The 27,263-nt window shown below is 29.4% G+C and overlaps 2 protein-coding genes across 6 annotated transcripts in view; one reads left to right on the forward strand and one right to left on the reverse strand.

Annotated features, from left to right (window-relative positions):
* Positions 1-2,244, reverse strand: part of Pex13 (peroxisomal biogenesis factor 13) — a 51,216-nt gene extending 48,972 nt beyond the window's left edge. The window contains exon 1 of the mRNA XM_075369731.1: positions 2,082-2,244. Coding sequence (XP_075225846.1) covers positions 2,082-2,149 — 68 coding nt within the window. The 5' untranslated portion in view covers positions 2,150-2,244. The remainder of the gene's footprint in view (positions 1-2,081) is intronic.
* A 364-nt stretch (positions 2,245-2,608) lies between these two features.
* The window catches only part of GLS (glutaminase), a 102,564-nt gene continuing 77,909 nt past the window's right edge, over positions 2,609-27,263 (forward strand). The window contains exons 1-3 of one of the 5 annotated variants that reach the window (XM_075369749.1): positions 2,609-2,885; positions 8,941-9,020; positions 14,125-14,163. In XM_075369749.1, coding sequence (XP_075225864.1) covers positions 2,721-2,885; positions 8,941-9,020; positions 14,125-14,163 — 284 coding nt within the window. In that variant the 5' untranslated portion in view covers positions 2,609-2,720. Of the gene's footprint in view, positions 2,886-8,940; positions 9,021-14,124; positions 14,164-17,449; positions 17,565-27,263 lie in introns of those variants that run through there. The other 4 variants (XM_075369766.1, XM_075369775.1, XM_075369758.1 and 1 more) reach the window with 4 other exon arrangements.

Genomic DNA, 27,263 nt, shown 5'->3' on the forward strand with positions numbered 1-27,263 from the left:
CCAGAAGAACATAAAATGTACAATTGAAAGTGGAGTAAATCTCCGATATTAAAAGATTGGCATTCATGAAAAAGAAGTTTTCAAGCTACATTTCAAATGTACAGTTTATATGAAAATGAAATGATAAGACAAGATGTCATGAACATCCCCACCAAACAGTACTGCTGTAATGCCTGATGTGCCATCTCTTTTTATAGAAGTTATCTAAAAATTCTCACAATTTTACAGCAACTGTAATGAGCTTCAGTAATTTCTATGTACTAAGTCTGATTTTCTGGGGAATCAATTTTATGTTGACAGAATTCAATCTGAAAGTTTATCCATTTATTTTGTATGTAGGTTTATTTTATATATTTTAAAAGTTTTTTGCTACTGTGTTAAGCAGTTTAAAATGGTGTTGGATATTAAGAAAATTTTGATTTTTAAATTTCAACCCAGCACATAAAAAAACAATTTCCTGATATTTAACTGAAAATTATCCTGAAAAAATAATCCCTAGTTTTCAGTTGAAAAACAAATGCAATTCTGTGTACTAGATGCTATATTATGTAAAAAACTTGTTTTAATATGCTAATTTAGAAAGTTCAAGTGCTTCAGCAGATTTTACAAGTCTACATTTCATGATGAATTCACAATCATGCCGAGTAGAAAACAGAACATTTATTTTAAGTTCCTCACTAAACTTAAGAAGTCTCCAAAGAAATGTTTAAAATGTTAAAAAAGTTTATGGAGATAAATAAGTTCAGCAGCTTATTAGTGATAAATACAAACAATTCCTTAAGGCCAAAAGAGGCTGATTGCTATTCATATGCTGGATGTCTAACTGATTTCAAAAGTTGATAAAAAATTATAAACATACTTGATTATTGTAAATGTTTGTTTAATAATGTATTATTTATTATATCTTTAAAGAAGTGTCAACATGGATGAGGTGAAATTGACATTACTACATTTCTATTTAAAAAATTGGATTTAAAAGAGAACAACAATTCACAATCTGAAAACACAATCTTTCTTTAGCTTTTAATAATGCAGCAGTATTGGTTATAATTTCTGTTTACTTTTAATTCATATAAATATTTTTTCAACCAGTGTATGTATGTATATGTGTGTGTGTTAATGATACACTATCATTGTTGACAGTGTATGTCAATATTTTTTTTTTGTGTAGTTTAACCTCTGGGACTACTGTTAGGTATTGCTTCAAGAATGAGATGAATGATTTGCAGTGTGTCTGAAAATGCCATGCCTGACTGGGATTCAAACCCAGGACCTCCAGATGAAAGACTAAGACATTACCATTTGTGCCACGGAGGCCGGTATGTCAATATTAACTGTTTAATGAGACAAAATAACGAGTGGTTGAAGTATACAGTAGAAAATAGTTATTTAAATGTCTTTCTTTACAATTTTTATGAACTGAACTTTTTTTACTATCAACTGGACACAAATACTACTAGAAGAACAGGAATACTTGAAGCTGGTCAAATTCTGAATGTACATGCACTAACTTTATAATACAAAAGTACAGAATAAAACGGTTTGGTAAAAACCCACTTTACTTTCATAAACACCTCACATAATACTATGGTCCACTGTTGACAAGAACTTTTTCTATTCAATCTTTCTAACTGCACAACTTCCAGAAATTGTTTTTTGAACTTATGAGAAAACACCATGAGGCACAATTTATAAAATTGTTACCCAATTTAATTATTTATCAATGGAAGATAAAGAAAATCTGGCTTTAGTTCTCATCTGGACCAACTTCTGTATCCCTTCGTTTGCAAATATTTGTATCAGGCTTGTAATAACATTACATTCATTTTCTAAAATATTAATATTTATTTTGTTAGTCATTATTTTGCATTATTAGGTATCAACTAATGCTGGTAGAAAAAAATTACTGTACAAACAAATGAGAAAGCATTACAGCTAACATTCCAGATAACTAAACCAATACCTACGGGCACTTATAAAAAATCATAATCAAGATTCAAATTATAGAATTTCTGCTGAATCAAGTATCAGCTAAGAATTAGAAACAAAGATAACCTAAGTAATATTTTATTCATCATTACCCTAATCCAGTTGGCATTCTTTCCAGACCTCTCAAAGAAGTTTCCCATGGTTTTGTTGGATTAGACATTATAAATTATTTTTAAAACAACTAATTAATCCTGAAATAACGAAAACATCACATAACGCCAACTTCCTTACACTACACAAATCACTCCGATATTTTGCTGCAAGACAGCCAACATAATACAAATAAATTCATGACAACTAATTATAAGACATGATCTTCCTAACATCGTTAGATATTTTTATCAGAAACTGAAATTTAATATAAAACAAATATATTTAAAAAATCAAAGATACAATATATGACCAAAACAGATTAAATCATCTAGCATGATAGCTAACTAATTGTATTTGTTAAATATTACATACAAAATAATAAATTATGTTCCATATAATAAACTATGTACAGACAGAAAAAACTTCAAATATATTACTTTAATCGTCTTAGAATAAACAAAAATATTTTTATCGAAATTCTCGTTTGAAGCCAAGTTTAATGCGTTGTAATGCTGTATAAACTGCACTGATTTTTCAATCTGATGGAACATGTCAAAAGCACCTGTGGTTTAGTAACCAGATATATCTGATTTTTGGTGAATGTTTAAATTCGTTTGATAAATTAAGACGGCCAACGTATGGCAGTCTTGATTAGCAATAACAGAATGATTAAAAAAGCTAGAGAATTACTTAATCTACACTATTACCATAGTGTTTTCATCCATATACCTGGTTTACCATTTCAAGTAAAAAGTCTTTATAAAGGGTTATCGAAAAATTATCTGAGATATTCTTCAGGAACGGTACGTACCAATTCGTAATAAACTCCCAATAAAATTACATTTATATAAAACTGGTTATGATACTGAACTAATTGTAATTCTCAATTATGTTATATGAGTAATTAATTTGACTGTTACAGACAATATGAAAATGACATGCCTATTTACTATTATTTGACACTATGTAGCGTCGTTTTCCTTGAAAAATGGGTATGTTTTGCTTTGTTCTGTAGCATTTTAAGGGCTCTATTGCATTATCTATTATGGGATGGTTCACTGTAGGGTAATATTTAACTAGTTTCAAAATGGTAATGCACGGTAATTGCGCTTGTTCTAAGAATTTAGAAAAGGCCAGTAGTACTTTAAATTTTGTGTTCTAAACAATTAATTGAAAGAAATTTATGCATTAATAATTAATACTTTCATCCAAAATTCAGGAGATATGAATGTATATCCCCGTTTTCATTATAATGGATTTCGAAAATTATTTGTACAAAGATAAAAATTGTATATGGATATGTAGTGAAATATATGAAGTGTTATATGTCTACTGCTTGACTTCAATTTGCAAGATCTTGTTTTAAAATATATGTAGGCTATAAAATTTTTATTTAATTCTATTCATTATTCTACATCTAATTAACACAATTATTCAAATTAAATCTCTGTTGATGCTGTATATGTTCTGAGAGATAAAAAGTAGGTCACTGTTGCTTGGTCTGTATCATATCTTTGTGTTCATGACCTGGTACTGTAAGTGAGCTTCATCCTTGTAATTTATGAATAGTCAATCTATTTGAAGTGTCCCGAAAAAACATAAGCAAGTTGCTTGACCAGATCAAAAAAAATTGAAAATTACCCACTTGTTTCCTACATGTTTCAGGACCTTAAAACCTTTTTTTAAATTTTTTATTTAAGCAGTTTACCTGTGGTGGCCATTTCTGTTATGGTGCACACACCAATTTTTTTTAAGGATTTATAGAAAAATTCTTAACTAAAAAAACTATTGGTCCTGAACGGATGAAACAAAAAGCAATTTATTCGTATTTTCTCAAAGTAAAAGATTAGTTAAGTGGTTTATTTATCTATCTCTCTTTTCATTATGAGAAAATTACCAATAAAGTTGAACATGAAAAATTGTGAAATTTCACTTTTAGTAATTTTTTCAAGAGTCAGGGATGACATACTCAGTTTGAATTATTTTTTTATATGCAGGTGTATATGTTAATAGTTTTAACATAAATAATATTAATGGTGATACTTACCCCTAAATTTTTATGAATTTTTGAAAACTAATATTTTTTTTTAATTCAAATTTTGGCTTCAAATAACTCAGATGGGGCTGATTATAAAAATCTCAAATTTGACAACTTGCAGTATTTTTGTAGATGTTTATGACAAATAAAAAAGTTTGTGTATTGTATTAATAAAAAAGTTATAACCTCTAAAAAATCATGAAAAACCTGTTAAAAGCGATACCATTTTGACCCACTAAATAAGTGCTCCAGGATTCTTGTCTTCTTTGCAGTTAACACTTTTTATATTTAGCCCCTGTGTTGAAGTTGATGTTTTCAATATTTTTAAAATAGTTTTTTAAAAAATTATTAATGATAGGTCATAATTTAATGATACCTAAACCAATACCAGTAACCTAATACAATTTTGATTCAAAAATCCTTGTAAAACTTACCCAAACTGAGATTTCAAGGAATAGCTTACATCTTTTTCAAGAATTAATTTTATTTTTATATCAGTTTATTTTTGTACATACTATCGAAGAAAAAATAAATTGTAGCAAAATTTTAATTATTCTTCAATGAAATAGCCTGTTTTTGTAGCAGTGAAAGTTTATTACTTAGTGTGGTTAACCAACAGCTGTGATATCTCTTCTGATAATTCTCTTGAATTGTGTGAGAATGACCCATCACTGTAGTTAGTTCAAGTGATGTTAACTTTCTCAGGACTTTCTCAGATCGATACCTACACTTTTTCTTGCTGTGACTTTTGAAATGATGTACGTGTTCTAGCTGGATGGAAAAACTGAACCTGTACATCGTCATTTTCGAGACTAATATCTACCACTTCTCCTATCCACCACTGATCGTCATACAACAAGCAAAAGAGTCTTTTTCCTTAAGTGAAAGTGGTAAAATACTTGACATAGGATGCTTTTCATAGTCCTTGGAATCTGAAATAAAGTAACATCTTACCATGCCTTCTGACACAGGAACATACTTGTGATAGCTTCTAGTACCAACAACTCTTTCACAGCAGTCAAAATGGTTTTTTAGAGTTTCTGAAATCTTAGCTATCTCATCTGATTTAATCAAAAAATACTTGATGTTTTTCAGCTTGTGACTTCAAAAGAGAATACATTTCATCAACGTTTAGTATCTGACTGTTTAATGGCTTTTGTAACCTCTCATTTTGTTGTTCTTTCCACACCATCAAAAGTGTTTTTCCTATGGGTTGATCCAAAAAAATGCCATTTGGCTTCAAGGTCAAAGTCTTTTTTGTGACTATACAATTCTTTTTATCTTTATACTGACTTGAAGCACCATCAGTAAAATAGATGAGTTTTTTAATGTTCTGATATACTTCTTTGAAATAGTCTGTTAAAAGTTTTTGAAAGTAATAAAATGTTGCATCATTTATTGTGTTTCAAGTGATAACTTAAAATAGACACTTTTGTGTTGTAATACATCATTTTACTTGAAATAGAACACAAACAGGTGAACTGTGGCTTGGTTGTTAACCCAATGCAAGTTTAGTACCTCATCTTCAACAAGAAATGAAATATTTTCTTTAAAGTCTGCCAACACCAACCATTCTTCACCTAATTCTGATTTTTTCTTCTGAATAACTGGGCTTGAGATTTTGATACGAAATGGTGAGTTTTCAGCTTTTCTAATTTTTCCACTAATGATTTGAAAACTCATCTTTGGGGTCTGAAGAACAGCAATCATTTCTGCCCTACCAGCTGTTACCCACTGTTTGTATATTATTGTATCTGGTAACACAACATATTCTTAAGAAAAGTTGAGCATGTCAAGCATTGCCTGCTTACCTGAACAATGTGGTTCACACATTCATCATACAGCTGTAGTTATCCTTGTCACAAACAAAGATGTCTACTAAGTCCTTATAATCAACATTAAGTCTGGGACTATCAATAATGAGTTTGATGTTCTGGTGGTGGGAGCAGACACGAACTGTAAGAATCCTGGATGCACCAGCCAAAATACACCATTTTGGACGAAGTTCACAGAACTTTGATCTTCCAATTTTTTCCTTAGGATTTTCACTTTTAAAGGGCACATAGAATTTATTTAAATTAATCAGAAAAAGGCGCTCTTGCTTATGCACTTAGACACCATCATCACGTGTGCTAACACAATCCTAAGTAAACTGATAATTTCAACCTTATCTTCTTTAGAAGCAAGAACACATTTTGCTTTTAGTTTTAAAATAAGATCATCATATTCATGTGAAGAAGATTGATCTGGATTTTCATTTTCAGAAACCTTTGAGTCAAAACACAGTTCACAATTCCTTTTTTAATTATTCAGATAACTTGTTTATTTTAAATTTTATTGTTGATGGCCTTTGATCCAAGCTTAATTAATTCATTTTTGATGAAGGTGGTACACCCAAAATGCTACAAGCAGCATCCAATTGTTCAATATTGTGATATGGGGCAATGTATTGCTCTTGGTCTTTGCATTCATATAGTTCTTTGTTCCGCTGAGAAAAAATACTTTTAAAAGAGTTAACACAAAGATACTTTCCAGCAATTAAATTTAAATTTGGAAAAATGTGTTTTTTAAGAGCTTGATCTCATGTTATTTGTCTTAAGTTCTTCCTAACTGTTTTTTTTTTTTTATGAGTTCTCAAAGGATCGCAACAGAGTTTTACATACAGGTGACTGAATTTTGACATAAACTTTTTTCCATGTTATTTACAAACACTAGTAACATCTGAATTAACACGTAAAAAATAAGTTGGTTTTTATCACTAAATTCACAAATTTTAATGAGTTCTTTTTGCACTGTACCATACTCTGTTTTATGATGCTCTTCATTCAAATAAATTCCAATGTAACATTGTTCTTTTTGTTTTATGTAAAATTACTTGAAAATATGTAAAAATTTAACTGATTTTAAAATTTGCAATTATAATATTATTAATAAAAATTATTTATTTAATAAACACTTCCAAACACAGGTTGAAATTTGAGATGGTAAAGATGTGAACAGGTCACTGACTAATGTCAGACTGACCAGTCTGTAAATGCAAAGCTAAATGATACAAGAAACATAAATAAGCTTGTTGCAAAATGAATTTTTCTGAAGACTGGAAATGACTTCAAGCGCCTGTTATAATATGTACACTGCAGTTGAATGGTTCAAACAATTATATTTCAACTATAGTAATAAGTATAAAAATATTAAAGTGCCAAAAAGACAAGAAATTACCTTGGGGTACTTATTTAGTGTCAAAATGGTATTGCTTTTAACAGGTTTTTCATGATTTTTGAAAGCTTATAACTTTTTTATTAGTACAATGCACAAGAAACTTTTTTATTTGCCATAAACATCTACAAAAATACTGCAATTATTGCAAATTTGAGATTTTTATCACCAGCCCCATCTGAGTTATTTGAAGCCAAAATTTGAATTTAAAAAAAAAAATAGTTTTCAAAAATTCATCAACATTTAGGGGTATCTGTATCACCATTAATATTATTTATGATAAAATTACTAACATATACCTGCATATAAAAAAGTTATTCAGACTGTATATGCCATCCCTGCCTCTTGAAAAAATTACCAAAAGTGAAATTTCACAGTTTTTCTTGTTCAACTTTATTGGTAATTTTCTCATAGGGAAAAGAGAGATAGATAAATAAACCACTAGACTAATATTTTACTCTGAGCAAATATGAATAAATTTGCTTTTTGTTTCATTCTTCCAGGACAAATAGTTTTCTAGTTATGATTTTTTACATAAACCCTTATAATCACAAAAATATGTTTGCGCATCATAGCAAAAATGGCCACCACAGGTAAAGTGCTTAAATATAAAAAAAAAAGTACTTTTAAGGTCCTGAGACATGTATGAAACAAGTAGGTAAGTTTCAGTTTTTTTAATTGTTCAAGCAACCACACTTAGATCACTTCAAATGGATTGACTCGAATGTTAGTTATTAAAATTTTTAAATTTATTACTGAAGATGTAAAACTGTATAGTTGGATGGAATAAAGAAAAGCATTAGATGTTAGTTTTCTTCATAAATCTCATTACATCCTATTAGTCTCTGTAATTTTGGAATGTCACAGGGAGTAATATCTTTAAACATCCGAAGAAGAAGTGGCTATATAGCATATAGATTATTTAGATCTTAATATACAAAAGATCCTATTTTGTTGGATTTGGATAGGCCCTTTTCTTTAAGATCTTTGTATTGTCCTTGGGAGTTTTTTAAATCACATGAATTTTTGTTGTTTATGTATAAGTTTACCTATTCATAATTGTTTATCAGTAATGTGCTGTTATCATCTGGGTAAAAAGGCTCCAATTTCCTGAGGGATTTGTCTGCTGTGTGGAAGCGTCTTAACCCTTCTACCCCTTCCCTCTTGTTTTGGTGAGGTTGTTTGTATTGCAGTTTCTCAGAGGATATATGCTCTTTAAATAATTCTGATGAATTACGTGATCAATTTTGTTCACATTTTAATATGCCATAGCAGATATGCTCAGGTTCAGGATAAACTCACGATCCAGATGTCAGAAAACAGACTACAGGTGACAAGTTCAAGGTCAAATTATGCACCATGTTTTATCATTACTCAATCAATTGAATATATTGAATTGAATTTGTACAAAAATCTAACAAAAATCCAAGTAGTTTTTCACCCTCTTGGACTTTAGTTTACTTAAGTTTATATTATATGGCAGAAGTATATTGTGTGTACACAAGCACACATACAAATGTTTGTTCTTTCTATAAATTGTTGAGCTCATTTTCTTTTAATATCCTGCTTGTTTTTTCTTTTCTTTTTCTAATACATTTTTACAGATGTCACCGTTAACAAATAAAGCTGTTGGAAAACATAAAGAGTTTCTTCTTAAACAAACATTTCCTGTTGTTAGCAAAAGGTAAGCTTAAATCATTGTTTAAAAAAACTGGTTAATGCTTGGTATTAATTCCATTTTATGTAGTAAAACCATTGTTTAAGGTATTATAATAAGTGAAACGTAAAATCTTTATTATTATTTTTTTAACTTCACTGCATTGTTTGATGACATAAAAATGTCCTGAAGATTGCTGAGAAAGACATTACAATCTGTTGAAAAGTTGAATGAAAAGTACTATTGATAATGCAAAAAGAACTATACCGTCTTTCTTTTGTATAATTTTCAATTATCTATCTTAGCTTTGTCATAATTAAATCGCATGATGCGTTTCAGATATATTCAATTTTCAAAAGTTTTTGTACTCTTAAGAGTTTAATGTTAGATGTTTAAGAAAAACATCAACGTGTGATTTAATTATGATAAAGTTAAGAAAGCTAGATTGTACTCAGTGTAAAAATTATGACAATCTTAACAGAAAAAAATATTTTATTAAGAACTATAGTGTTATTTAAGAAAAGTATAACAGTGATCATCAAAACATTGCATGTGATTTCTTTGGAGAAATTTCAAGATATGAACATTTAGTTTATTGTATGTAAGTATTTTACTGTCAAAATGTCAGCGAATGCCAAAAAAATTTCCTCATTTCTAAAATTGTTTCTTAATTTAACTGTTAATCAGCAGTTTTGGTGCTTTGGTAGTAAATATAAACTTGAAGTTCTATTTCTTTTTTTTAAAATACAATGTTTGATGGAGTCTATAAAACACTGTATCTGTTTTTCATATGAATGCTATGTAAAACATAGAGATAACGTGTACTCTAGCAACAGATTTTAAAATCCAAGAAAATTACGTACAACCTTAATAACTTAAAAGATAATTAAACTGTGAATAATGTATTCTTTGTAAAATGTTTATAAAAAGAAGGTTAATGTCTAATTATTTGGTGTGTTGTGTAAAATTAATAAAAAAACATTTAAGAAACATATAGCTGTTGTTATTTATAGTTTAAAACATTGGAATTAATATTTTTTCTTTATCAAAGAGTTAACAGATAAGATAATCCTACTAATGTAGAGTTGTCTTCAACTTAAAATAAATAGTCACATGGTTTTCTACATATTAGCTGTAACAGAAGAAAGATAAATTTTTCCCAATAACTTTAAAACAAAAAGCAACTTTTTTTCTAATATCCGTGAAGGACCAGAAGTTAATCTATTTCTTCTTTACATCTTTGAACATATTCCTTATTAGCAAAAATTGTTTTCTGTAATTTTGCCTATTTTTCTATATGTATTCTTCTTTCCTTATATTTTTGCTATTAAATATCATTTGTGAAAAACATTGAATAACACAATTTACATGTTTTAAATTATGAAGTTATTTTCTATTTAAAAAAAATAATATCACTATCTACATCCCCTAATGCATATTACCTAATAAATTATAAAAAGTTGAAAAATTAGTTCCTTGAAATTATAAAAATATTCATTACACATTCATGACCAATTCAAAAATTTAAATATCTTGTATCACCAAAACTGTTTCTCTCTTCAGTAACCAATTCCATCTTCTCAAAGTGCCATGCAACAACTACTTGGTAAAAGTGTTGAGAAGAATCCAAAGTTCTAGGTTGCACGTTTTTTATGTTACCTTACCAAAAATAATCCAAGAGATTCAAATAAAAACTAAGAAGTTTAATAAAATTTTATCCCATTTAACAGGTGTGATGTGACCAGCACTATTAAAAAAAATTTATTTTACTTATGGCAAAAATATATTAAATGCTAATCATTTTATTTCATTTGATGACATCAACCATCTTTTTATTTCTGCCAGTCTTCATGAAACATAGAAAAACTTTAATATCTATCACACTGCTCTTTAAAATTACCAGTTCTTTAAGAAAATTATACCTGATAGTAATCGTGGTGACTAACATCTTTGTTTTCCTTTTTATTCCCAATTTTATTGAGGTATAGAAAACTGCACTAGTATACAAAATTTAATTTTAATTTATATTAAAATGTGAATGATTACTTTGCAAAGCACAAAGTACCATTTTAGATTTGTGCTAGCTTTTTATCATTTATTATTACCCTTGTATAACATCATAGGACATTAAATTCTGAATGTCTGCATTGTGTTTGTAAAACTTAGAAGAAAGGATCATTCTCTTTTATTTATAGAGATGTGTTCATATATCATGTTCATTTAAGTATTCCGTGAACTATCTCTCATTACTATATCAAGAACTATTTTGTTTTCTCAGTACATTTATTAAATTAAGATATCTGTAGGTTCAGTGACTGACAGTGTGCAAATGATGAAACTTACTTTTACGCATGTTCTTGTAAGAAGTGCAGAAAAAGATTGCTGTATAAGATGCATAAGTTTGTATTGCAACATATTTAATTCATCATAATAAACTTAACAGTTTGCTATGTATCCATGAGGATTGTCAGTAATCGAAATGATATAAAATTATCAGATACTGTTAATTTTTAAATCACAAACTGAGCCAAATTTATTAATTGTAGCATTTTCAAAATGCATGTTAAATCATATGATTTCTTCTTCAGTTTTCAGTATTCTAGTATTCTAGCAAAAGCCCCTACTGTTCATAAAAAACTAATACACAGCAACAAACATGCGTATAAAATAATACACTGACCTCTCATTATATTAATCACAGTATGTTGTATCAGGGTATACATGTCAGTCTTTAAAATTATTAACAGACATAAACAAAATATATAGACAGTAAAGTTTGCTGCTGAGTATAAACAACACGCAAAATTCTTTCAGTCATAACATTACAATAAATTGTGCGTTTAACTTTTGCAGAAAATTAACAATGACTGAGAACTCATTCACAACACTTCTAACCTCCCAATCTCATATAATCTAGCTACTTTTTAAAATATGATCATAGACCACTAACTAAACAACCATGTTATTTGTAGATCACATAGAACTTGACACTAAGCCTAACAAAATGCATATAACAACACACTCATTGACTCAATCCGACACAAAATGTATAAAAACAAAAGAAAAATCATCATTAATATACATCAAGATCCAGAGAAAGTAAATCGGAAAGTTTATATACTAATTGAGTATATAAAGTAAACTGCTAAAGTGGTACAGTTTTGATAATAGGTCTAATCAAGAAATACTTCATCAAATTTTAACTACAACATTTGCACCTTCAAACAGTAGAATGAACACTTTAAAGTCCTTCATAGGGAATAAATTCAGTATTTGTCAACCATTTCAGACACGTAAATAAAAAAGCAGCCTCCATTAATAACATCCTTAATATAAATATTTAACATGCAAGCTTTTTTATAATGTAAAAATGACCACTGCTTAACATACTTGAACACAATAAAAATTTTATCCATACGTTGTCTAATAAATGAACAGACGTAATTCAAATCTAACATCAACTGCATTTTAAAATCTGACTCGAAAGAAACATTAGCTGAGACCAAGGTAAGAGTAGCAGCACAAGTCACAGAAGACGGCTGCAAACGTGAGTGAGAGTGTTTTGAAAACATGTTTAATTTAATAAATCAGGTTCAGTTTGTCATTTAAAAATTATAGTTTAACATACATTTTACAAATCAATACAAGAAAGTAATGTTCACTTGGTGGTTAATTGCAAATATATGAGGGTAAGTCAATTATTATCCGTAATGTAGTTATAAATTTTATTGTAATACAAATAAGAAACTTACATGTACATCATTTTTCAACATAGTCCCCTTGCATTTTAACGCACTTGGTCCGTCGTTGTACAAGCTTCCTGATGCCCTCATAAAAGAAGGTTTTCGATTGACCTGCAAGCCATGAATGCACCACTTCTTTCACTGTTTCGTTCGAGGTAAATCGATGGCCCCTTAACGCTTCTTTGAGTGGACCAAACAAGTGGTAGTCAGAAGGGGCAAGATCAGGACTATAGTGAGGATGAGCCAGTACTTCAAAATTTAGTTTCTGGAGCATTTGAGCAGTGTGGGCAGCAGTATGTGGACAGCCATTGTCGTGCAACAACACAACACCTTTTGACAGCACTCCTCAGTGTTTGCTTCGAATTGCAGGCTTTAGCTTGGCAGTAAGCCTCTCACTGTAATGCACACTGTTTATTGTCATGCGCCTTTCCTCAGAAAGTTCCAGTACTGGGCCTTGTGAGTCCCAAAAAACCGTAAGCATCATTTTTCCTGCAGATGGTTGGGTCTTGAACTTTTTTTGCAGGGCGAATTTGGTTGTTTCCATTCTATACTCTGCCATTTTCTCTCCAGCTCATAATGATGGATCCATGTTTCATCACCAGTGATGATTCTGTTTAAGAAGATGTCCTGTTCATTACCATAGCAATCCAAATGTTTTTGGTAGATATCCAAGCGTGTTTGTGTAATGCAACTGTGCGAGTTGTTTTGGGACCCATCTTGCACAAACTTTATGAAACCATAAAGTCTGTGCATCCACATCCACAACCAGTCTGTTGTGGATGATTTCGTAGTAAGAACCATGACTAATTTGCAGATGATGTACCACTTCATCAATAGTTACTCGTCTGTCTAAGAAAACCATGTCACGTGCATGCTCAATGTTTTCCTCATTTTCGGCAGTAAACGGTCATCTGGCTCCTTTGTCGTGCGTAACACTTGTGCAACCATTTTTGAATTTTTCAATCCATTCATAGACACTTCGTTGTGGCAACACACTGTTCTCGTACTATACTGAAAGTCCAATGAATTTCGGCCCCTGATACACCTTCCAACCACAAAATATGGATCACTGAACGTTGCTCTTCTTTGGTGCAAACAAAAAAGCGAAGCAGCCATGGTTAACGGCAGGGCAGCAATAATGGAGCTAACCTAGCAGCATCAAACCTGCACAGACATAACAATTAAACTACGCATGCGTCATTTATGCAACACGACAGTACTACCATCATAAACAAAAATATAACTAAATTGCAGATAATAATTGCCTTATCCTCATAATTGTGTGTTTGTTGTATGAATAAAATGTTTGTTTTATATAAAAATACAGTTAATTTTTTAATTATGATGTTAATATCATTATTTAAGCAGAAATTTTCTTTTTATAAAAGGACTTACACATTCATTCATGATCCAAGCTACATTCACTCGTGAGTATAATGATGTGTATAACAGTAAAGTGTAATAATGATGGTTTATAGTGTTTTTCTTTTTCTTTGTCTTAATTCAGTTTATATTGTTATCTTATTTTAATACTTTATTAAAAATTGTTAAGAGTTTTTCTGCTTAATGACTACTATATCTAGGCTTTTTTTTAAAATTAATTGTAAATAATTTATTATGTGTTTTTTATTTAGATTTTGGATTGCATGTTTTTGTTAATTAGAGAATAAAATTGTTTGTAGATATGTACATCATCATTTCTTATCTATGCTAAATTGTATAGGTCTATTTTTTTGTTAAATACTTTATTTTTTTGTTTCTTATACAGTTTACAATTTCATTATATATTTGTTGTCCATCAAGACATGTTTTATGCATGGTCACAATTAGCTTTACAGTCACAGAAATGGATGTACATAAAGAGATTGTAAAATGAAATTGGATGTAACAAAAAATATTTTACAAAGTATCGATTAGTTTTTCATTACAGAACTTGTCTATTTCATTCATTTTTTGCTTGCTGGAACTCTAATAAGTGTATATATTTTTTCTGTATATATAATTTGTTAACTGGAATTATGAGTGTTTGGAGACTGTTTTATATTGAATTTTTTGAGGCTTTTGATGAATGAATGTTGATAATCATAATTTATATTATATTGCACCTATGAATTTACTCAACAACATTGAAGTTTCCTTTTGAAGAAGTGTCACAGATGATTCATATCTTGAGGTGTTATTCAATTGCCAACTACCTTGTGTTTGGCAATGGCTATCCCTATATTTGGTAGAAAGATAGGGTACATCCTTATTATGCTCTTCATGTTAAGAGTTTATCTCAATCAAACTCTTCCTAAATGTGTAGGATGCAGAGGAACAATTAAATTGCTATAAATTCTTGTGATCTGATGCCTTTTTATTTTTCATTCTGAGGAATTATCAGAAATGATGTTTTCTTCAAATTCAAATGACCTGTGAACTCCCTCATTTTTTGATTGAAAACTATTGATTTTATAAATTGAGACAAAACTTCAAACCTATTCGTGGTAATTCTTATGGTAGAATGACAATGTCTTAATGTCAACAATTTTTTTTATTGTTACATGTTCTAGCCTACCTAGTACAAAAATGTCTTGTTTATTCATTAAAAATGTTGTTTCAAATTCTAAAATTGTATGTTCTTTTTTTCAAAATAAGGTTTCAAACTAAATCAGTTGATTTTCATAGTTAGCCAATACAGAAATCCTTGCACTGTAACAAGATAACTGCAGATTTAGACTTTGAAAGAAAACTTTTAATAAATGACAAGAAGATTTTTATTTTATTAAAAAAATCCAAAATTAAAAATATTTAATGAATTCCAGCAACATTTCTGATACAAATTTTTTATTTACATTGAAGATAAATAAATTCTTCATGAATCTAAAGAAGATTAGAAAGAATGAGAAGGAAGGTTCAACCTTGCATACAGCCACGTTAATATTTCTTATCTTTACTCCCTAGGCTGCATATTAAAAAAAATCATCAATGATTTCCTGCAAGGAGTATTTGCATGTGTAGTATGAAATTTCTGTCTTCTTTTGAATAAAGTTTTTTCCTCATACAACATAGACCATGCATGTGAATAACTTGTATTAAATCTAATTTCAAATCATGGGATAAAATTAAAGCATAATCTATAAGTTTAAACAATATAGACTACATGAATAGCTTATATTAAATCTTATTCCAAATTTTTCAATAAAATTAAAACATAATTTACGAATTTTCAGAGGTTTTATTTTATATGTTATGCAGTAAACCAATTTTTGTCACAAATACATATCCATCAATGCATATTGTTCAGTTAACAAAATGTATAATCCTTTTTTTCAGTTAACATTGGATTGGCTTTTTTATCAAAGTTTGTGAGATTTGTTTTAATGTAAATTTCTGTAATTGTTTTAAAATGTTGAAGGTAGAAATAAAATTACAAATAACAAAAAGAAAATGAAAACCAAATATGTTTTTATTTTCACAAAATTTATTTAAATAATGACATCTGTTTCTGTACACATTACCTATCTCAGATGTTGTGTAGAGATTATATTAGAATACATAAATATGTATTCTGTACGTAACATCTGAGGAAGGTATTATTATTATTATATATCAAAACAGCTGTCATTTTTTTAAAAATAGATTTTATGAAGATAAAAAACACATTTGTTTTAATTTTTTTGTGTTAAGATGAATTTTCATCAAGTACAGGCATCATCCATTATTATTTAAAACTAAAAATTTAAATAAAAATAGTTCCAAATATCCCCTTCATTATCTGGCTGGGTTAAGAAGTTTTGCATTCTTACCTTGTAGTTGTTATAATAGCAGTTCTTTTATGCCACAGGAACCTGGATTGGCCAAGTTGTTATTAGATTTCCATGCTAATGTTTTTTAACATACATTTATGCATTAAGTTTTGCACTGAAGAAAGATATCTGATTTTTATTTATTGCATGCTTTAGTGTCGATTAGTATTGCACGAAATTTTTAAACCTCATAGTTGAACTGTTAAAAATAATTTCTGGTGATTTAAATAAAATAATTTCAATCTTATTTCTTTAATTTTCATTAAATTATTTTTGAGATTTTATCTAAAAGTTTTTAGAAAAAAAAATTAGTTAACAATGTTAATTAATTAGTTAATCTTTGATGTCATAACTGTTTTTCATTTTAAGATCAGAAAAAGTCAAATATCAGATTTATTTAGAAAATGTTAATAATATAAAGTGACAGATTAAACATAGAGTATTATTCCATACATGTTTGGTAGTTGTGGTACCATAAAAATAATATGCCTGGTTAATCAAAACTTTATTTGCTCTCTAAAATGACATTTCTCAATTGCAAAGTACGTATTACTCATATTGTAGAAGATGTTCCTAATCATGTAACCATAAAAAATTGTATTTATCTTGTTAATTTCATTCAGAATGTATTATTAGTATTCTTATTTTTAGAATATTAATTAAAAAAGTAAAGATGCTTATTAGTACTGTAATATTTTGGTTCCAAAAGGCAAAATATTAGAAAATAAAAGGTTTATTAATACTAATGTGTTTGAATATTTACCTGTGTAATTTAAAAGTATTGTTAGGCAGTAAAGTGCTTAAAACAAATTTTCTATAAAAAAATATTGCGTCTGATTTGATTGCAGAATCATTTAGCTAATAGAAAAAAGTTAATTTATTTTTTTTTTATACAAAAAGATTACGTAATTTTTTTTATTTTCAGGACAATTTTTAACTGGCAGAAGAAATTAATGATAAAGAAATTATTTTTAACAAGCTTTATAATATTGCAGATAATGATGCTGTTTTTGTTTTAGCCGCAATGTTAGCTGTTAAATGTAAGTTGTACTGATATTGTGCTAAAAATCAATATTATTTCATAGTGCATGTGTCTTTCAAACATTATACCTAAAAAATTTTATTAGTATTATCATTTTTATGGTAAATGTTATTGTATTATTATTTTGTATCAATTTGAGTTTTGATTAATATCATTCAGGGATAGAAAGAGAAGTTACTGATAGCAAGAGGCTAGAAAATTCACAAAATAATATTGATAAGTTAGTAATTGAAAAAGCATTTAATACATGCCAATTTAACTAGTAGTTGGTTTCTTATTTATTTATTTTGTACATTTTATTCAACTTGTAGTCATTTGTGGTTTGGGAATGATTTGATGTCATTATTACACAATCAGTTTTCCATTTTAGTATGTTAATATATAATATTTAGTAGGCTATTTTTATTGCCTTTTACCTAAGACTTGTAAAATTACTCTTATAATCTCTGTGATTCATATAGTAATGCTATTTTTCTAACTTAGGTAATGATTTTGGTAGTTGCTATTGAACAGTTTAAAAATAATGGAGCATTTTTATTATTCTAGACTCAAAATGACATAAATTAATATATTGTTTTGAACTGTTCTTTTTTTGTTTAAATTACCTACAATTGTCTTATTCCTGGTTTCTTCACCCTTTTGAATTTTCCCGTTAGAAAATTATTTTAAAAAATGACATGGTATATATAAAAAAGTACTATTGCCAGAGTAATAAAAAACTGAGATCACAGTTTGTTTCTGACTGAAGTTATAATGAATAGTTGAAAAAAAAATGGGATATTTTAAATTATATCCCAGCTGACATTGTTTGGTTATTATAAGGAAAAAAAAAATAGGAAGATTAGTTTCTGAGCTCTTAATGGAGCGTACCTATGTGAATGAGACAACTGAACAATTGTGTAAAAATATATTTAAAAAATATCACACTCCTGTAATCTTACTTACTTTTTGGGCCTGTCTAAAAGGAAACATGCCAAAAACAAATATTAAAAGCTGTACAACAGGTTGGTATGTATCTAGTTAGAGTGATTTTAAATTATGCCAGACAATCGATTTTAAAATTGCAGATTTTATAAAAATATATGCTTCCTTTTATGACAAAGGTTTTTTTAGACTACTGGTAAAATGGAATTCATATGTGTTTAAAATGGAATATGTAAAACTTTTAAGGAAAACCAGGTAGAAGAACAGAGAAAGAAGAGTTATTCAGTCTGTGCAGGAACTAGATTGTGATAAAGAGAGTATGAAGAAGAAAGGGAAGCTCTAATTAAGAAAGGTATGAGACAAAGGTATGGATCCCATCACTTCTTAACTTGAATGTGGAAAAATTAATACAGGAATTGAACAAATTTTTTAGCTAAGTAACAATCAAAAGAAAGAGAATGAAGAAGGTAGATTTACTGTCATTTTTATTTATGTTATAAGAAAAATAAGAGTTATGCAAGGTAATGAAAGAGAGCAAGATTGGGTAAGGTTAGAAAATATTTTATTCAAAAAAGAAACTTGCTTGTATTAAATGTAGATCTAGTGATTAGAAAGAAATTTAAAAATACCTACAAGAGGAACCATTTTGTAGAAGTGAAATATGGTAAATAAAAAACCAGACAAAAAGTTTTGAAGTATGGTACCACAGGAGGAGGTTGGTAGGTAATTAAATAAGTTGATGAAATTTGAAAAGCGATCTTAAAAGATAAGGAGATGAGGAAGATTAGTGGCAGAATCTTGAGAAGGTTAGAAGGTATATAGGTTTGCTTATTTTGTTAATAATTTGTGGTAATATTGTTTAATATTTTGCAGTTAAAATTGTGGTAGTTTTTCTTGAATTTTTTTTTCTTTTTTAAACAACATTTTTCAGAGTAAATTATATTATTTACTGCATTTGTTTTTTAAATTAGAAAATACAAAAATTTTAAATTATAACTATCACGTTATATAAGAAAACTCTGTGCTTTTTCAGATAATTTCATTTTTCATTGGCCATAATTTTCTCCTAACATAAAAACTATCCCTAACATGTATCCTATTCTAGTGTAGCAGCTGACTATATTCAGTTTTATCATATTATTTATATTATTTTATTATATTACCACCAATATCTTATAAATGGAGACACACCTAATTCTAACATGTGCTTAATAGTTTATCATTATTGTAAGAAATAAAAGACAGCAAAAAATACCCCCCCTACATTTATTATACAACCATGTCTTAATCAGATTTAATTTTTGTTAAAGATTTTTTTTCTTGTATAAATTATTAGTAAGTTTGCATACCTATATTTCTGACTGATAGTTTATTAAAATCTTTTAAGATTTTGTATTTAAGTTATTGCTCAGGAAAAATAATTGTAGTTAACACCAGTTGCCTTATCTATTTTGATAATGGATAATAGTACAATATGATGTTTTAAAAATTTTATTATGAATGTTATTATTCCTTAGTAATGAATAATATATATATATATATTTTTTTGACTTTATCTGCACATTCCATGCTGTTGTATTAATTTTAAGAATATGGTAGTTATCGATATCTTAAAGATAATGGTTAGATTATTTTTTGGTTTACTGAAGATAAGTTTTTTGTGCTACAAAAAAATTTTAAATTGATTTTATTCTAAAATCAGTATTTCATATTTATCTGGATTGAAATCATGTAATGTACGAGATTACTATTCTAATGTGTAATTTTATCTATGTATTCCAACACAAATTGTAAATTTTGTTGTATTGTTTGAATTTATTGTCCATGAATAAAGAAAAATTCTTTTAGCCAGATTTTTGTAAAAATTAATGTAAAAAATATGTTTCTAGTATTATTTTTTATTCATCTTGAAATATCCAAGAAACTGATTCTAATTTAATTAAGCAATGTCATTTCTTAATGACGTATTTCCCTTATCATAATTACATTTTTTAATTAACAGTATATTCAGTTTGGTATGACAAACTGCTGAATATCTATCTGGAAGTGACCACAATCCAGTATGAATAATACAATATTCTCATCAGTCCTTGTGAATATTGATATTATTAAAAGGTAAATGATTTGGAAGGTGTGATAGTTTCAATTTTCAAATTGTATTGATTAGTTGTTGGAGAAGATGTTGCTGTAGAACCAAACTACTAATTTTTCCAGAGGGTAATAAAATTACCTTTAAGTATGTATCGCAGTCATTTGGTAAATCATGCTGTCAGGAATTATCAAACAGCATTCTTGGATTTTCATAAGCTACCTTCTCTCTTTATAATAGGCAGTCTAAAAAGTATTGAGCCTTTTGCACATAAGATAGTGTTAGCATTATCAGGCAAAAATCAAGGAAGGCCAGCATATAAGCAGTCATGATTGCCAATGACCTAAACATCCGTCACCAAACAGCATTAAACTGGTTTGAGAAAGCTGGATACAAAAAGATGCTTGACGTTTGGATGTCGCATGTTGTAACTCAGAAAAATTTACTTGATCAAATTTCTTTTTGAGAATCTACCGAAATGTAACGATATTCAGCGTTTCTGAAGTGGTTGATCGAAAATGATGAAAAGTGGATAATCTATGACCACATTGTATAAAAAAGATTGTGGTCAAAGTGAGCAGTAGCTCCACGGTCTGTGGCAAAGCTTACACTTACACCCAGGAAGGTTATGTTGAACATTTGGTGGAATTGGAACAGCAGTATATACCACGCTGATGCCAGACTGCATACATTTTTAATGACCCATTAGAGACAGAGAACTTGACTGAGAGGTTTTAGTGCATCCACCATATAGCCCGGATCTTTTTTTATTAACCTCTGGGACCACCGTTAGGTATTACTTCAGAGGATGAGATGAATGATTTGTAGTGTGTGAAAATGCCATGCTTGATTGGAATTTGAACCTGGGACCTCTGGATGAAAGGCCAAGACGCTACCACTCATTCCACGAAGGTTGGTATAGCCCAGACCCTGGCTCTTTCAGACTATCATTTGTTTTGGTCTCTGCAGAACTCCTGGAATGGTGTGAAATTAGTTTCAAAAGAGACCTGTGAAAATCATATGTCTCACAATTTTTTGACCGAAAACCGCAGTAGTTCTACAATGACAGGATTATGGTGTTGCCAGAAAAATGGTAGAAAGTCATATAAAAAATGGTGCATAGTGGTCTCATAATGTTATTTTCCAATAACCATATATGTGTTCTTCATTTTGACTTCCAAAGGCTCATTACTTTTGACAACGTAATACGAGTTCTGTAAATAAAGTAATGAAACTAGTTTTTTTGGTAGCTAAAGTGGCAACACTCTAAAGTTACTAGTAAACATAGGGTTATATGAGCAGCTGATTTATATTACGTATTAATATTTTTAGTATATTGTTGCCATGTGAGACATAAACAAACTTTTTGTGAAACTAGTTTTTATTGTGCATTACAAAAATGAGTGATGCTAATTATGAGTTTTGCAATCAAGTTGTGTGTTAAACTCTGTGAGAATGCTACTGAAACCATTTCAAAATTGAAAAGGGCATATGGAGGTGATGCGCTATCACGAGCCCAAGTTTTTAGGTGATTTAAAGCATTTTCAGATGGCTGGAAATCAGTTGCAGACGATCCACGCTCTGGAAGACCATTAGCATCAAAAAGTGACTACAATGTTGAACGAATCAGAAACTTGATATGGTACGACTGGTGATTAGAATGATTGCAGAACAATTAAATTTGAACTGCACCACATTCCATCAAATTTTGACAAACAAATTGGCCCTGAATAAGTTTGGGCAAAATTGGCCCCAAAAACCTCACTGTTGAACAGAAAAACAACAGGATGAAAGTGTGCTGTGATATTCTAGGGCGAATTGAAACCAATCTTGATTTTCTAAAAAATGTTATTACTGGTGACGTGTCTTGGATATTTGAGTACAATCCAGAAACAAAACGCCAGAGCAAGGAGTGGCACACTTCACCATGTCCCCAAAAAAGCAAAATTGAGCAAATCAAAAATTAAAACTATACTAATTTGTTTCTTCAATGGTAATGGCATTGTTCATAAGGAGTTTTTGCCTACAGGAAGACTGTAAATCAATATGTTTACTGAGAAATTCTTGAAAGACTGTGGAAAAGAGTTACCTGTGTGAGACCAGCCATCAAAGACAACTGGATGCTGCATCATGACAATGCACCTTGTCACACTGCAAAGAAAAACATACCTGTAGTTCCTCAACCACCCTATTCACCTAACTTGAGTCCCTGCAACTTTTTTTTGAGTTCCTGACTAAAAAAATACCTCAAAGGACACCATTTTGAAACAGTAGAAAACATTAAAAAAAAAGTAACCGACCATCTGAAGGATATTCCTGTTTCTGAGTTCCAAACCTGCTCTGAAGAGTGGGAAAACTGTTTGAAGCATTGCATGGCTTCCCAAGGGAACTATTTTGAAGGTGATAGAGTCTGTGTATAATTGGATTGTAAATAAAAAGTTTTTCTGAACCAGTCTCATTATTTTATTTACAGACTTTGTATGTACACTACGTGTTGATTTACTGACTCATCTCTCTAACTAGTGTCTTATATAAGATACTAAAGTAAATGGTTAACATTAGGTTCACGTAGTTCATGGAGAAAAACATCCTTTTTAGTCGGAGAGTAGTGAGGCATCGTCAGAATGGATCTGTATTGACCATCTCACATGTTTGGATTTCTATCGGCCATCTCACCTGTCTGAAAGTTGTTATTCTAAATGCTTTTCTGGTATGCCATCACTTTGTTGCTTTTTTTATAATTATTGGCAAGGTATTCAATATAGTTCAGTGAAGGAATTCTTTTTATATGAATGGTGGCCTGTAGGAATATTTGGCAAATATATCTCCTTTCTTTTAAGTAATAGTAAGCTTCAATTCGTCTCCAAATTTCCATTGATAAACTATAGTACAAAGTATTGCTTAGTATAGTTCTACGTACAGTTGCTGTAATTGGGATCAGGAATTGTATTCATCTAACAGTAAATGGCTGTTTGTCTGTATATTGATAATTTCTCAATTTTTTTTATTTTTTATTGCACAGCATTGGCTGAACCTCAGTTACAGATTTGTATTTCAAGGCTAGAAGCATGGAAACGCAGAAAAGTTTTTAAAGAAAGCAATTACATGATTAAATGGTAACATTTTGAGGTAGTTTCTTTTTGAAGTTTGTAGCATTGTTTGTTGAAAATTTGAAGTTAAAATGGATGAAAATTCTTAATATATTGAGTAGTTAGTGATTATAAGTGAGATGAAGACTGATCAAACATATTACATATTATATGGTATTAATGCTTTCATATTTAGATTACAGATCTATATCTTACCCTTCTGCTCAATCAACTGCTTTGAGGATGCGGGATTCATACAAATTCCTTCACCACTTGTCTTTTAAGTATCACTTTTAGTTCCAGCTTTGTATGAAATCAGTTACTGGATAGTTGTTTATAACCGCTAACAGTACAAGTACAACAATATCTTCTTTCCTCCTCCCTGGTCAGAATTAAAATTCATCCCAATCACCTGATATTTGATGGTAGGTTTATGAGCCTATGAGATTATCAACAAAGGGCAGATGAACCGAAAATTTCGTGTGCTTTCCCCCCAGATACAATGTGGGGACTGCCAGCTGAGTGGATATGGCAAATGGTGTCCGTGGTGTTGTTCAAGATCATTCGTATAAAGATGGTGGAAGAACTGCAGGGTGACACTGATTCTTCCAGATTCTTCCTTAAGCTGTGTATATATTAAAGCAGGTCTGGCCCCAAAGTAGTTAAACAGACAAAAATAAAAAAAGAAGAGGGTTAATAACACCTGCCACAGTAATAATAATATTACCTGTTATCAGTGATTATTATTTGTATTTAGTATTAGAGCTCAGCACACCTTGAATTCATGTAACTTTCATTTGCCTGTACTCCAACATTTTTTTAAGTGGTTAAAGATTGGTGTTAAGGGAGTAATTTTAACTTTACCTTGACTCTTTGTATCAAGGACTCTACTTACCTACCTTTCTTTTATGAAAAAACCTCTTTCATGAAACTGTTAGCGATGGTACACCAGATATTATTTATTCATAATAAAATCAGATTCTATTTTGGTTTTTGATTAGATTTGTTTTTAAATAAAAATTTGTGAGTAGGATTTCAGAGTGATTTAAATGTTTTTTTTTAAGCAGATAAATCTCATTAATTATTTTGTATTGGAAATGAAATTATTGATTTTTCTACATTTGCTGTTTGACTCTTGAACAATGATTACCTTGTGTTTTGGTTATTTACTATTAAAAAGGTTGTTTAATTACCTTTAAAAGTAATGAAACTTAATATCTCTGTAAATGGTAATATTTATATTATTTCTAAACTGTACAGTACTAATGTTATTTCTGGAATCAAATTAAAACTTGATGCATTGCTTTTTCCCTTTAACAGTGTTTTAAGATTTTTGAGTTTGATACAGATTTCTTAAGATATTAAACAGCTTACTGCTTTGCACCTTGTCAAAATGTTGTAACATATCCATTTTAGGTTTTTCTCTTTAATGTTTGTTTCCATTTTGATTGTAATCATATTTCATCAGGTCATTACAAAAGAAAAAGTTTGAGAACTCTTTCGAGTTTTTACAACAAATGCACGTGTTTGTATTTCATTTTGTTTGCTGAACTTACTGTTAATACTTTTATTTATACCAATATTCATACAGCTGTTGGCCGTGGCTTTGCTTGTGTGGATTTTGGATTTGTTACTAGAATAAGTTTGTAAAAGAAACATTGGATTTTTGTTAAAATTCTACCATAATTTAGAGGTTGATGTTTTTAGTATGCATATTGGCAAACTGGTCTATTTATTTACTTAAGCACAGATTTTGGTCTTGTCGAATTGTTTTTAATGTTGGGCTTTATTTTGGAAATGTTAGGACACTGCGTACTTTGTTGATCAGTGATATTTTGCATTTGCAGACAATTTATTCTGTCTGATATCTTTCTATTAAAAAAGTAATTTCGTTTTGAAAAAACAGTGAAATACCTCTATTTTTAAAAAAACTCTTTTCTTCTTGACTCTTTACACCTTTGATTCATGAGATATAGAATTTTCATTAAAAAGTTAAAAGTCCCCTTTTCACTCCCTTATAAACAGAGTTCTCCAAATCCTTCCCTAATGATGCCTATGTTATCAAAACAAAGTACTTTTCAAAATTTACCTATCTAGGTTAAGCTGTTGAGCTGTGCTTTGTCAGTCAGGACATTTATATAAATGTACATATCATGTATATCTATGCATATATGAACATACTTTTTCCATACCTATTTTAATTTTAATTACATTTGTAATCCTACAACTTACTTTAATATAAGCACATATTCAGATTTGTTACATTATCACCAAACAACCACCATGCTAGTAAGAAAAAGAAAAGGTGAAGTTATAAAAATGCAAAAATATTATATTGGTATCTAACTTTTCCCACCAAAAACGGGAATTTAAGCAGTATATTTGACTTGACTGACAAATTTTATTCTACAAATTTAATATTTTTATGAATCTGAAACTATTCTGATTGATTAAATTTAAAAATAAATTTTTTTGAGTCATATTAAAAAAAAACATGCATCCCATAAATATATGTAATCCTAAGTTGGTAATTAAGTGTTCTGTTGTGAATATAACATCAAATAACAGTCATGTTGTTAGGAAATATAATGTTTTTCTTTTCAGATTTCTAAAATCTTTTATAAAAATCATATAATTATGGTAGATCTGTGTTTAACCCAATGCTTTTCTAGGCAAAACGTTTTTGACATCATATGCTCAAAAATGATGACTTTTTCGTTTCTACGTTAAAAAAATCTGATGTTGACACCACATGACTTCCTTGTACGCATATTAAATTGCATATACACATTTTTTACTGCAGTTCATTTAAACTTTGATTTGAAAGCGAGATATGATCCTCCAGTTCTTTAAGAAAGTGGACAGTTACACAATTGCTAAAAGTTTTTATTAACATCAAATATTTATACAATTATTAATTTAATAATCTTACCTGAAATATTAGGAAAGTGTAAAAGTCTCTTTACTATTCTTTAAGTAAATGTAAATCTTATATCTGTCTAATACTATGGTTTTTAAATTATTATGATGTGATCATCAACAAAATGAAAACAAAAATGAAACAGAAGAAGGTTACAAAATTTTACAGCGATATTTATTAAGTAGACTGAAACAAATGCATAAATAAAAAAAAATTATGTATTTATGCAGGAGAAATGGAGAACCAGGTAAGTGTTACCTGTTCACGCATATCATATTTCATCATCATTATATATACAGGGTGTCCCATATAAAACGCAACCCATCAATCACTCATCCATGAAATTTCAAAAGTCAGTCAAGCTTACTCCCCTACTCGTTACTGAAATGGACTCGTCCAACATCTGAACATCGCGGCGACGCAGTAGAACACTACCGATAGTAACAACAATGCAATCATAACGTTCAGTGTATTGCTAGAGACAAGATGGTGTTTTCGCTAGATGAACGTGTTTTCATTGTTGAGTCGTACTTCAGTACAAAATCAGTGGTTACAGTGCAAGATTTTTTTCGCCATAAGTACCCAGATAAACCAGCTCCTAACAAAACATCAGTATTAAGGTTAGTTGCAAAATTTAGAGAGACTGGTTCTGTTAATAACAAGGAACACAAAAGA

This window comes from Lycorma delicatula, chromosome 1 (genome assembly GCF_047948215.1).
Source record: "Lycorma delicatula isolate Av1 chromosome 1, ASM4794821v1, whole genome shotgun sequence".
NCBI classification, from domain to species: Eukaryota; Metazoa; Arthropoda; class Insecta; order Hemiptera; family Fulgoridae; genus Lycorma; species Lycorma delicatula.